Genomic DNA, 13,445 nt, shown 5'->3' with positions numbered 1-13,445 from the left:
GTAGTTACTTAGTCCTTACTTAGCACTTTCTCTGTGCTGAGCACTGTTCTAGGTGCTACTTATGAGGTATAGGTACTGTTATCTTCATTGTACAGTCAGGGGAACTGAGGCACAGAGAGGTTAAATAGCTTTCTCAAGGTTATACAATTAAATACCAAGTCTATCTGGTCTAGAATAAATATTCTTACTCTCTACTTCGTTTTAAAAACTTGTTGAGTAAATGAATAAAAAGTATATAGAAATTTTATAAAGTTAAGGGTATTGACTACATTCACTGTAATGTGCAGAGAGTAACAGAACATTGCACCTAACAGAATCCTAACCTGTTTAGAGGGTATGTGAAAACTGCTCTCACGTTTTGAAAATTTCTAATGTTCTTTTGCTTTTCTCAGTCACCTGTGTTAGATTTTACAAGTTAAGCTTTATTTAGGAACTGGACATAAGGAAGAAAATAATATTAACATTTTTGTGTGATGGCCATTATAAAATTTAATTGTCATAACAACATGTGAGGAAAACATTTTAATTATTACCATATTTTTTTTTGCAGAAGATGAGACAGAGGCTTAATGAGATTAAGTAACTTGGTCACTTGGCCAGGAACTGATAGAGCCAGGGTTTAAACCAAGGCCATCTGACTTCTGAGTGTATACTTTTAGAGACTGTACCCAATTAAATTTTGATTACTTGCTAAGTTTAAAATTAATCAAACCAGTTAGAAAATAAATGGATTGGCATTCTTTGGTGTATTTCCAGCAGAATTTGAAAGTGAGAGTATAGATGGGCATCCAAGTGATTGTTCAGTGACTTCAAACCCAGGGGCACCGTGCCCTGGGAGAAAAGCTGATAGGTTTGTAGATGAGAAGACCAACAATAAGAGCTGAGAGGAGAAAGCAAAATGATTGTAATCTGAAATGTGTGAGGAGAGCAGCCTAAGCCTAATTATTGAGAGGCTCCAGTTAAAATGTTAAAGCAGATCTGATCAGGTCAGTCTCTTTCTGGTGTTTCCAAAGTGGAGATAGCAATCTTCTCTGTCCCTCTCCAGCTGACATTTTCATGGGTTTTGGTCTCATCATGTGTAGAAATACTGCAAAAGATTTTCTTACATACCGCTAAATTGATACGGATTTTTAAAGCTTTATTTAGTATTTTAAATACCCTAACACTATTATATAGCACCCACATCAATGCTTTGAATAGATTGCTGGTTTTGCTAGATACCCGAAAAGTGAGGGGGAAATTTTTCATTTTTTGCTGTATTAATTTTCTGACTAGTTGATTTTTGCCAAGTATTACTTCTTAATTTGTCATAAAATAATTCAGGGAAAATAATACCATATACATTTGGAAAATGGGTCTCTTTACAGCTCCCTAACAAGAAGTGGAGTTCTAATTATGGTAATTCCAGACCTTTTGGAGGGTTAGTTGGGAAGAGAATTTTGGCTTCAGGGTTTTATGTCTGTCAGATCACTTTGTTCCCAGGGATCTGCCCTGATGCTTGATTTGTGAACCAGAATGAAGTATTGATACAGCAAGCAGAGTATAATTACTAGATTTGTTTTAAGTATACAGCTTTGTTTGTACTGAGTAACATGGGCCATTACTACTAGGAAGAAAGAATTTCCATGAATCACTTTTATCTGATCCTAATTTGGGGGAGTTCAGTCTACATATACATTAAAGTGTATATATGTATATATATATATATATATATATATATATAAATAATATAAAACACATCATGACTAGAAAGCAGTTTGATCATTTGTAGAGTGATTCAGAGATGTGCCTGTTTTGATAATAAATTCTGCTTCAGTTCTTAATTTGTGCTTTCTGGCTTGCAGCAAACACTACATAGTGAGAAGTTGAAGTGTTAAGTACCATACCTCATAGCATGAGTGATTGACAGGTACCTTTCCTTGTGTTATTTTCTTGAGGAAAATGTTTCCAAGCCATGGAGTACTGAAAAAAGAAAATCACCTAGGGCTCTTTTCTTCTCACAGAATAAGCAATTTTCTAATATGATTTGATATCCCTAAAGTAGAGATAGTAGAACCTGAACTGTTAATTATTTTGGGGCTGATATAATTGGATGTTAGACCATTCTGAGGGTCTTTTGCTGAATTTATGTAGCACTTTTTTTTGCCTTCACCCTAGCAAGTTGTTAAATAGTTTTATTTAGAAAGGAGCTCAAGTCACTGACTTTAAGTTGCCTAGATGTAAAATCACGAGTTTTAGATGTCTTTTTTTTTTCTTTATTGGAGTATAATTGCTTTACAATGGTATGTTAGTTTCAGCTTCACAACAAAATGAATCAGTTATATATATACATATGTTCCCATATCTCTTCCTGCTTGCGTCTCCCTCCTTCCCACCCTCCCTATCCCACCCCTCCAGGCAGTCACAAAGCACCGAGCTGATCTCCCTGTGCTGTGCGGCTGCTTCCCACTAGCTATCTACCTTACGTCTGGTAGTGTATGTATGTCCATGCCTCTCTCGTGCTTTGTCACAGCTTACCCTTCCCCCTCCCCATATCCTCAAGTCCATTCTCTAGTAGGTCTGTGTCTTTATTCCTGTTTCACCCCTAGGTTCTTCATGACATTTTTTTTCTTAAATTCCATATATATGTGTTAGCATACGGTATTTGTCTTTCTCTTTCTGACTTACTTCACTCTGTATGACAGACTCTAGGTCTATCCACCTCATTACAAATAGCTCAATTTCATTTCTTTTTATGGCTGAGTAATATTCCATTGTATATATGTGCCACATCTTCTTTATCCATCCATCTGGTGATGGACACTTAGGTTGTTTCCATCTCCGGGCTATTGTAAATAGAGCTGCAATGAACATTTTGGTACATGACTGTTTTTGAATTATGGTTTTCTCAGGGTATATGCCCAGTAGTGGGATTGCTGGGTCATATGGTAGTTCTATTTGTAGTTTTTTAAGGAACCTCCATACTGTTCTCCACAGTGGCTGTATCAATTTACATTCCCACCAACAGTGCAAGAGTGTTCCCTTCTCTCCACACCCTTTCCAGCATTGATTGTTTCTAGATTTTTTGATGATGGCCATTCTGACTGATGTGAGATGATATCTCATTGTAGTTTTGATTTGCATTTCTCTAATGATTAGTGATGGTGAGCATTCTTTCATGTGTTTGTTGGCAGTCTGTATATCTTCTTTGGAGAAATGTCTATTTAGGTCTTCTGCCCATTTTTGGATTGGGTTGTTTGTTTTTTTGTTATTAAGCTGCATGAGCTGCTTATAAATTTTGGAGATTAATCCTTTGTCAGTTGCTTCATTTGCAAATATTTTCTCCCATTCTGAGGGTTGTCTTTTGGTCTTGTTTATGGTTTCCATTGCTGTGCAAAAGCTTTTAAGTTGCATTAGGTCCCATTTGTTTATTTTTGTTTTTATTTCCATTTCTCTAGGAGGTGGGTCAAAAAGGACCTTGCTGTGATTTATGTCATAGAGTGTCCTGCCTATGTTTTCCTCTATGAGTTTGATAGTTTCTGGCCTTACATTTAGGTCTTTAATCCATTTTGAGCTTATTTTTGTGTATGGTGTTAGGGAGTGATCTAATCTCATACTTTTACATGTAGCTGTCCAGTTTTCCCAGCACCACTTATTGAAGAGGCTGTCCTTTCTCCACTGTACATTCCTGCCTCCTTTATCAAAGATAAGGTGACCATATGTGCGTGGGTTTATCTCTGGGCTTTCTGTCCTGTTCCATTGATCTATATTTCTGTTTTTGTGCCAGTACCATACTGTCTTGATTACTGTAGCTTTGTAGTATAGTCTGAAGTCAGGAAGCCTGATTCCTCCAGCTCCGTTTTTCGTTCTCAAGATTGCTTTGGCTATTTGGGTTCTTTTGTGTTTCCATACAAATTGTGAAGTTTTTTGTTCTAGTTTTGGGAAAAATGCCAGTGATATAGGAATGCCAGAGATGTCTTAATAATTTTTCTTAATGGACGTCATTTTTCTCCATCCTGAAAATGAGAAAAAGTTAGTGAGGTGATCCAAAGTCTGAATAATATATATTTCTTAAATTAATTAATTAATTGTTTATTTTTGGCTGCATTGGGTCTTTGTTGTTGCACATGGCTTTCTCTAGTTGCGGTGATTGGGGGCTACTCTTCGTTGTGGTGCGCAGCCTTCTCATTGCGGTGGCTTTTCTTGTTGCGGAGCATGGGCTCTAGGTGCGTGGGCTTCAGCAGTTGTGGCACGTGGGCTCAGTAGTTGTGGCTCACGGGCTCTAGAGTGCAGGCTCAGTAGTTGTGGTGCTTGGGCTTAGTTGCTCCGCGGCATGTGGGATCTTCCTGGACCATGGCTTGAGCCCGTGTTGGCTGGCTGCATTGGCAGGTGGATTCTTAACCACTGCGCCACCAGGGAAGCCCCTGCATAATATTTTACAAGTTGTTTTTGAACTTACTCATTTGTCTTCTTTGAGTTTTCATATAAGGCAGTAGAAAGGTAACTCTCTTTTACCTTAGAAAAACAGGATATATTTATACAAAATACTTTCATTGTTCTCTGATAGTTGTTTCAAGTGACAATTGATAAAGAGTTATCGGCATCATCAGGTGCTTTGGAGAATGAGAAATTGGAAGCTTCTATCTTCTCTCAGCTTTTGGACTGGAACTTGTAATTAGGACAGAATTTTCAGTGTCTTCCATTGCTAGCTTTCGCTGGCACCCAGTGGTGGGGGGTGGTGGCACTCCAGAGGTATGTATATAATACTATTACCTTTTTAGCATCGTATCTTAAGAACTACTTTTTTCATATTAGCAATGAAAACGTACATTGCTTTCTGTGAAAAGTTTTTCTAAGTTTATTCTAGATGTCTTGGGGCTCTTTTTTTTTTTTTTTTTTTTTGCGTTATGTGGGCCTCTCACTGTTGTGGTCTCTCCCGTTGCGGAGCACAGGCTCCGGATGTGCAGGCTCAGCGGCCATGGCTCACGGGCCCAACTGCTCTGTGGCATGTGGGATCTTCCCGGACCGGGGCACGAACCCATGTCCTCTGCATCAGCAGGCGGACTCTCAACCACTGCGCCACCAGGGAAGCCCAGGGCTCATTTTCAAATGAACTTTTAAATGTGAAATAATTACAGACTTACAGGAAGTTAAAATAATAGTATAGAGACGCCCCATGTACACTTCCCCCAGCTTCCCCCAATAGTAACATCTTACATAACTATAGTATAATGTACAAACTAGGAAATTGACATTGGTACAATCGATAGACCTCTACTGGAGCTCTTTTTGAATCCTTTTGTAAATCATAGTATGCTTCTATAATAATAATTTCTTAATTAATTAATTGTTTTTCCAGTGGCAAAAGATCTTTACTTAGCTTTATTTAACTTAAGGTGACTAATCAAGATAGTTATGGACAAAGGGGCTACCAGGTCCTAGCAGAGGAGAGAGTTCCAGGTTGTTCAAATGTAGTAGTTTGGTTTTTTTTAAACTGAAATATATTTGACATATAACATTGTGTAAACTTAAGGTATACAACATGTTGATTTGATACATTTATATATTGTAATATGATTGCCATTGTAGCAGTAGTTAACACCTCTGTCATGTCATATAATTATCAATTATTTCTTCTTGAGGTTGGAATAATTAAGATCTAGTCTCTTAGAAAGTTTGATTATATACAGTGTTGTTGTCTATATTCACTATACTGTGTGTTAGATCTCTAGGACTTATTTACTACTAGTTGCAAGTCTGTACTCTTAAACAACATCTCTCCTGTTCCCCCACTCCCCAGTAAACACCAGTTTACTCTTTGTTTTTACAAGTTTGACGTTTTTAGATTCCACATATAAGTAATATCATACAGTTTTATGTCTCTGTCTGGCTTATCTCACTTAGCATAATGTCCTCAAGATCCACTTTTGTTGTTGCAAATGGTGGGGTGTCCTTTTTTCTCATGGTTGAATAATATTCCACTGTATATACCACATCCTCTTTATGTATTCATTTACTGCCGGGCCCTTAGGGTGTTTCCATATCATGGCTGTTGCAAGTAATGCTGCAATAAACATGAGAGTGCAGTTATCTCTTTGATATCCTGTTTTCATTTCCTTTGGGTATATACCCAGAAGTGGAATTGCTGGATCATATGGTAGATCTATTTTTAACTTTTTGAGCAATCTTCATATTGTTTTCCACAGTGGCTATAACAATTTACATTCTTGATTTACTTTAAGAAAATAACTTCTTAATTTATTGGTTTAAGAAATTTTGATTTATAACCAGGCTGTTAAGTTATTAGAAGAGATGAGGTATTTTAACTGTATCCTATGCCAATTATCAATTTATTGCCTCTTGGTTCCAAATCTACCCTCTTACTTGATCTGCATTAGTGCAACTTTATGCATCTTCTTTGCAGCAAGCACAATATTAAATTGTGCCAGTAGAGGGTGCTGGAGAGATACTGCAGGAGGGAGGGACTCTTCTTGGTTCTGGTGTGCTGTGATTGTTCTTGCTCTTGCTACAAGATTCTGGGACATCCAGTGCTGCTGTGCTCCAGCTGTGCACACAGTACATGCATTCCCCCTGTGAACTCATAGTCCTGGTCCTGGCTCAGTGAGATCTTCCTGCAGCCCTCCAGATACAGACACTGTGGGCCTCAGGCTTTGTACCACTCTGCCTCTGAGGTGCCTCCGGGAGTCCTGATTTCCTTTGTTCACCTGCCGGCCACCCTTGGCTACCTGCACCCTAGAGGGTTGTTTCCTGTTTGCTTGTGGTCCAGCTTTGCCTGGGCAGTCCAGAAAACTTCTTTGTCATCCACTGGGCTGCAGTCATATCTTCTACAGTGAGGTCAGAATACCAGCTTTAGGGGGAGGATCTTCTTTCCAAGTTTGCTCTTCTTTGGGGTACTCTTCCTCAGCCTTAGGTTGTTCTTTAGAATTCTCTTTATAGTCACTCTCCTATTACAGAGAAAAATTTTTTATAATAAACTTTTCCTGTTCAGATTATTTCTGTGCTCTCTCTCCTATTTGGACCTAAACTGACAGTATCTAATTGAACTAGTATCTAATGAAATTAACCAGTCCCACAGATAAATTTTCTGATACATTTCTGGGGGAAAAAAGTGTTTATTTTAGATAGTCTTCTTAACTGATAGTCTTTTAATTGTCATAATAATGGCAAGGATAATAACCACTATTTAATGATTTCCACCATATGTTAATATCCATCCCAAGTGTTTATTGCATAGTGTTTTTCATACTAAAGCAAGGAATCCTATAAAGTAAATTATCTTTTTATTTACTTTTTTTTTTTTTGGCAGAGGAAGGAAACTAAAGCATGTTATTTTGCCTGCTAAGAAATAGCTAAGAAGAGGCAACATGAGGATTTGAATCCAGGGCTTTTTGCTAGTCTTCCTTAAAGTCTTTGTATTTGTCTCTTTTGTATGACTTTTTTTGGGGTAGGGACAAGGGGAGGTATTAAGTATCTATAGATATGATATAATTATTTTATATCACTAGTAAACACTGCTTAGTTACTAATATTTTGTTCTTATTTATAATGGCAGCATAGTTTTTTTTTTTTTTTTAAACATCTTGGCTGATTTGAAGGGAAGTGGGAGGAATGACTACATAAAATGTTATTTTTATTTAGTAGGACTTTAGGCAGTTAATTAACAAAAGTGAAATAACAGGGGGTGCAGGTTCGATCCCTGGTCGGGGAACTAAGATCCCACATGCTGTGCAACCAAAAAAAAGCAAGTCAACAAAAGTTAAATAAGTCTTACGTGTGAATATTGTATTTGTGCTTTAAATATTAATTTGATTTTTTCTATTTTTAATATATTTTAATAAGTTTACCCATCCTCTTTATTCTCATATTATTTTTAAATTATTCTTTATCTGTTTTCTTTAAGGTTTATATATTTAGGTAAATTATTCCATTGTACCATAGAAAATTGTTATGCTTTTGATAATTGATCAAAGCTTTATATGGCTTGATTCAACTGTTTTAAATGGAATCGAGCTTCTGAGGAATCCATATTATTTTACCCACAGATGATATTGTTTTGTATTAAATTTTTTTTTTTTTACTTAAAATGTAAATACCAAAATAGGGCTGTACAGAAAAGAGTTAACATAGGAGGACTGACACTACCATTCCTAAAAGGCCTGCTTATAAGGTTGGTTCTTGACTGGCATTTGGAAACTTGGCTTTCGGGAGGGCTTCCACCATTCCCAGAACTGAGAATAGTGGCTCACCGTGCCTAAACTTTTAGCACAAGCAATGTGGTTTGTGCTGAACACCAGCTTTCCTTCAGGAGTCTGGAGTTTTGGTACATGCTAGGCAGAGGATGCCTATGTGACCAGCCCTGAGAAGAACTGAATCTCTATAAGCGTGTTGCATATGTGACATGTGACATTTCATCTTTATTTTTCCATCAATTAACCCTAAAGCCATGCAAGATATGCAGAATTTTTGGTGTCTGTATGGATGCTAACTTGGTGTTAAAAGCTGTTTAAATCTCTGTTTTGAGTAGAGACTCACTGGGCAGTATGGAAGGCCAAATTTCTTTTCTAAATAATAGTGGCCGTTGTAATAATAATTTATAATCGGCAACAGCTCTAGAATTTATGGTGTACTTTCCCTGTGAGTTTTTTCATTTCAGCTTTACATTAACATAGTCAACCTATAAGCAAGTAATATTTGTGTTCCAGAAATGTGGAAAGTGAGACTTTAAAGTGTGTGACTTGCCCAGGATCACACAGGGAATTTATAATCTTTTCTACTGATAAGCTAGGGAGGTGGCAGAGTATAATGTGTAAAAGACTCTGCAGTTTTGGAGTCATAGTCACGGGCTTAATAGCTTTATGGTTTGGACAAATCACTTCTACTTTCCGGAAACCAGTTTTATTATTTGTTATATGGAGGTTGTTTAGAAATGTAAATGCAACAATATAGTAATGTCTGACAAAGCATTCAATAAACAGCTGCTATAATTAATATGATAATTATTATTAATATGATAACACCATCATCCCATTCTTAGGAGGTTTGATTTCAAATTTTGGGTCAAGTTAGCTATTTGCTATATTATAAATAATGTTGGGTGTGTCTTCTCTCTGCTTTGTTAACATTCTGTACTTACGGCTATCGTAGAACTTACAGTACAGGTTGTAATTGTCCGTTTACTTATTTTCCTCCCCTACTAGACTGTGACATCCTTGAGAAAATAAGTGTAATAGCAGTTTGCTTTCTACATTATTTATGGAGTTAATAAGAGAAGATTGAACGCTTTGAACTCCCCAATGAAACACTTAATATTTGCAATAGGTGCTTGTGGTGCTAATAATATCTATCTAATTTCTGACATGTTATTCATAATAGACCTTGCTTGTCTCTATAGGAAACCTTATGTGCTTTAATGAAATATAATTTTGGAAATGACTAATACAACCTGATAGAAAAAAATTACTCAGTTTTAGTGCTGGAAGAATCCTTAGAGTTCATGTATTGTTACCTCTCCCATTTTCTAGAAGAGGAAGCAGAGGCCCAAGGGGGTTAGGTGCTTTCTCTAGGGTTGCACTGTTGGTTGGTGGCAGGATTTTTTATTTATAACCCAGGAAAAAAGCAGGGCATCAAAGATCATCAAAATAAGGTGATGTGTGTTCCCATTTGAGGAAAACCTAAATTTCCTTTTGCAGTGGAGTTTAAGATAGGACATTATATTAGGAAAATTGTACCCATTTTGCCACTTACCTGTGAGTGCTTGACAAACAATATAAAACTTTAAATTTTCAAAACGAGCAAAAGAAAGGTAGGGAGGGTGCATACTAAACTCTTAGTATTGGTTCCAAAGGGTCTGAGATTAGAGAGAGAAAGGAGAAATTATTTTTTCCCTATACACTTTGGCATTCATTAGCTTTTTACAATGAGTATATATAATAGTTTTGTAACTTAAAAACCATAATATAGAAAGTAGTATTTTAAAACCCATGAGAGGTGCAAGCTGAAGCAAAGAATAGGGAATGTGAGAGAAGTCTTCTGTCCTCATTGACCCGACTTTTTTTTTTTTGCGGTACGCGGGCCTCGCACCGCCGTGGCCTCTCCCGTTGCGGAGCACAGGCTCCGGACGCGCAGGCCCAGCGACCATGGCCCACGGGCCCAGCCGCTCCGCGGCACGCGGCATCCTCCCGGACCGGGGCACGAACCCGCGTCCCCCGCATCAGCAGGCAGACTCCCAACCACTGCGCCACCAGGGAAGCCCTGACCCGACTTTTAAGTTGAGGGAACTAAATTTTATATCTGAAAAAGAATTAGCTCTTTTATTCTTATAAGGAATTTAAGGCAAACTTAGAAGAAATAGTACAATAAAGTACATGATTAATTAGCATTTAATTTGTATAGACAGTGTTTATTATAGGAGTTCATAGCAGTTTAAAGGAATCGTATTAAAATTATGAATATTAGATTATAATAATTTCTATTTTAGTAAGTTATATTTTGTTCACTGGTACAGTAATATGTTTGGAATTTCCTCAGAACTTACTGACTTTATCTTTGTTATATACTTGATCTTTTTGGATGCCTTGAGCAAGGTATCCTCAAATATTCACAGGAAGTATTATATATATGTTTTTACTATTTACTAAGCTCATATTTGGACAGGACTAATCTCTTGTCTTGTTTATGGGGAAAAAAAAGCCATGCTACTAGAAAACTAAACCTTTGAAAAACAAGGACCAGATTAAGTATTGACTGCTCAGCTGCCGCTATTTTGAAACTTAAAAAATGGTATATTTAATTTGTTTATAGTCTTGTATAAAATGCTCCATAGCATACTTTTAAATTTTGGAAAGCTACAATAAAAACACTGTTTTCTAGTAAGTGTGGGTATGCATTGTTGGCAGAGAGAGGCACACTGTGGACAGATCACATTGTCTCTCGAGTACAAGACCTACTTAATAACCACATAAATTTGAGTAAAATAACTTTTCTGGACTTTACGTTTCTTACCTATAAAGAAGAAATAACAATAATATCCTAACAAATATTAAAAAATGTTCGAATTAGCTGAATTTTAGAGTTTATGAAAATCCTTTACAAACAAAGTGGTAGTGTTGATGGGATTCCTAAAGCTTCCCTAGCATTAGGAAGCACAGAATAAAGTAGTTAATAGTATACAGTGTGTTGGGTAATATCTTCACTAATATAATAGCATTTTTAGTAATGAGTTTCATATAACTTTTTTTTTTTTTTTTTTCAAACTGAGGATATAGTATTTCAAACTGAAGATATAGGCTACTCAGTGAACATGACTGTTGAGGGCCAGGGTGACTTTCTATTAATCTGGCTTGATGCAAAGAGAGTACAGTGTCTTATTCTAATTTTTAAAAAAATTTTCTTTCTTTTAATTTAACTAGGTTAGTTGATCTTGACCAATATGTTTGGAGTAACTCTAAAGCAAATACAATCTCATTTTTACCCAGAAACTAATTTATATGTCACTACTGTATTTTGTTTCAGTTAACAATTTATGGCTATTTTTATCACAGTTTCTGATCATTGGTAATCTTTTACATGCAAAAATAAAGATCTGGGAATTTAGGTAACTTATTTCTATGTGATTTTATTATGTATCTTAATGAATTCTTATTTATGATGTTTCTCTAAAAGATGAAAGCTATTTGTCAGTACAGAGCTCAGATTGTATCGTTACTATTGAGGCTTTTGCTCACTGGGCTTCTATATATTCTTGATACCTTACTTCTCCTTTTTTTTCCCTCCCCAATATTTTCAGATGTTTTGGAATGTTATTAAGCCCAGGTCGAAACGTGAAGAACAGTGACATGCATTTACTGGATATGGTAATGAAAATCTTAAGCACCTTAACCAAGTATAGATGATAGTTATTTTATATTTTTAAAGTATTTTCTATTTTGAAATTTTGTCATTTTGTCAAAATTGTTTCTAACTTTCAGCTATCAATTACTATGATAGTAGTAATTTAATTTGGAACCCCAAACTTAAAATTACTTATGAGGGAGAGATTTAGGAAAACTTTCATAAAAAAAGCATATGCAAGTGGGAAACAAATAAAAAGATAATGTAATGAAAATATCCATCTGTTCATCTGTTTGGCTTCTTAGGAATGTGTCTCTTCTTTGAGCCAAAATAGCAAATACATGATTATAACGGGCACAATGTTATAAGTGAATATGGTGCCTTTCATTTTTTTTAATACAATATTATTAATTTGAGTACCGTGATGGATGCTTTTGTTTTCTTTAAAGCGTTTCCCTTTCTGAATTTTTCCTTCTTGATTACCTTTCATTAGCAAAGTATATTTACTTTAGGAGTGGTACTTATTTAAGGAATGCCCTTGAAGGTTAATATGTATTTAAGAGTTGGTATTTGATGTAAAAATAGCAAGCCATCTTAACTTTTAAACAGAAATACCTGCTAATATTGCAGTTAATGAAAACATTTACTTTGTGGTTTAGAAATGTTATAGGAAATAGTTATCTTAGTATAAGTATAAAGTTTTTTACTTAACTGAGATTTTTTTTAGGCAGCACTACATGTTTTCTTCCTTTCAGCTGTATTTTGCAAATGTCAGTTAAATACCACAAATTATATCAACTTTTTCTTTGAGTTATTTCATGGTAACATCACATGGATTTTCTACTGGTAGTAGAATGGTTTATTCAGCCTTTTTGAGGACCTAATTTTGTGCCAGGTATTGTGTGAAGTGCTGGTGTTATAGACATGGTAAAACAGTTCTTACCATCTGTGGGCTCATAATCTTGTGATGGAAATAGATCTTTTAAGTATGTAATGACAGCAGTGGGTTAAGTGCTCTCATAGAGTTGGTACAATGAGCCACAGAAATACAGAGGAAGCACTGCATGGGTAGGTAAGGTAAGGACAACCAGTTACTTTAAATGTGAAAATGAATTAGGTATTGGTTCATCTCTCTTTCCTCGCTCTTTACAGCATATCAGTTATGCAAGTGGTTTTACTTAAGGCAGGACATAGCATTTTGGAGCCCTGAAAATTCCGTGAGGAGGTAGTTTCAGGGACATTAAATACTTATAAGCTCCTAGATCCTAATTAGAATGATTTTTCAGAGTTTAAAAGATTAAGGTGAATCACTGGCAAAGATTTTTCTGTGAAACCTAAGTTTAGATTATAGAGTTACAGACCTGGCATGAACTTCTGAACCCCTTAGTCTTAGTGTCTTGCTTGTGGTGCAGCCCTCCACCTTTAAGAGTCCATATTGATATCAAAGGACTTGTCAGCACTGAAGCTCCTGGAAAGAGCGGTGGGCTTACCTGTGCCACAAATAGTTGGTCAAGTTGGAGGGTTTATATGTACAATTATGAGCAGTTGTGATTTGTTATTACCAGTGCTATTAATCTTCATGCTATCTTTAATACACGGTTATTGAGCTTTAGCTA

At 36.1% G+C, this 13,445-nt stretch overlaps 1 protein-coding gene across 5 annotated transcripts in view; it reads left to right on the top strand.

Moving 5' to 3' along the window:
- Positions 1 to 13,445, top strand: part of RABGAP1L (RAB GTPase activating protein 1 like) — a 687,593-nt gene that overhangs the window by 95,455 nt on the left and 578,693 nt on the right. For all 5 annotated transcript variants that reach the window (XR_003794384.1, XR_003794383.1, XM_029228031.1 and 2 more), the window contains exon 8: positions 11,786 to 11,852. Coding sequence is in view for 3 of the 5 variants with exons in the window: in XM_029228031.1 (XP_029083864.1) it covers positions 11,786 to 11,852 (67 nt within the window). In the remaining 2 variants the exon portion in view is untranslated. The remainder of the gene's footprint in view (positions 1 to 11,785; positions 11,853 to 13,445) is intronic.

The sequence above is a fragment of the Monodon monoceros genome, unplaced genomic scaffold (assembly GCF_005190385.1).
Source record: "Monodon monoceros isolate NGI ecotype Baffin Bay Population unplaced genomic scaffold, NGI_Narwhal_1 Super_Scaffold_18, whole genome shotgun sequence".
In the NCBI taxonomy this organism is placed as follows: Eukaryota; Metazoa; Chordata; class Mammalia; order Artiodactyla; family Monodontidae; genus Monodon; species Monodon monoceros.
This window is presented reverse-complemented; position numbering and strand designations above follow the sequence as displayed.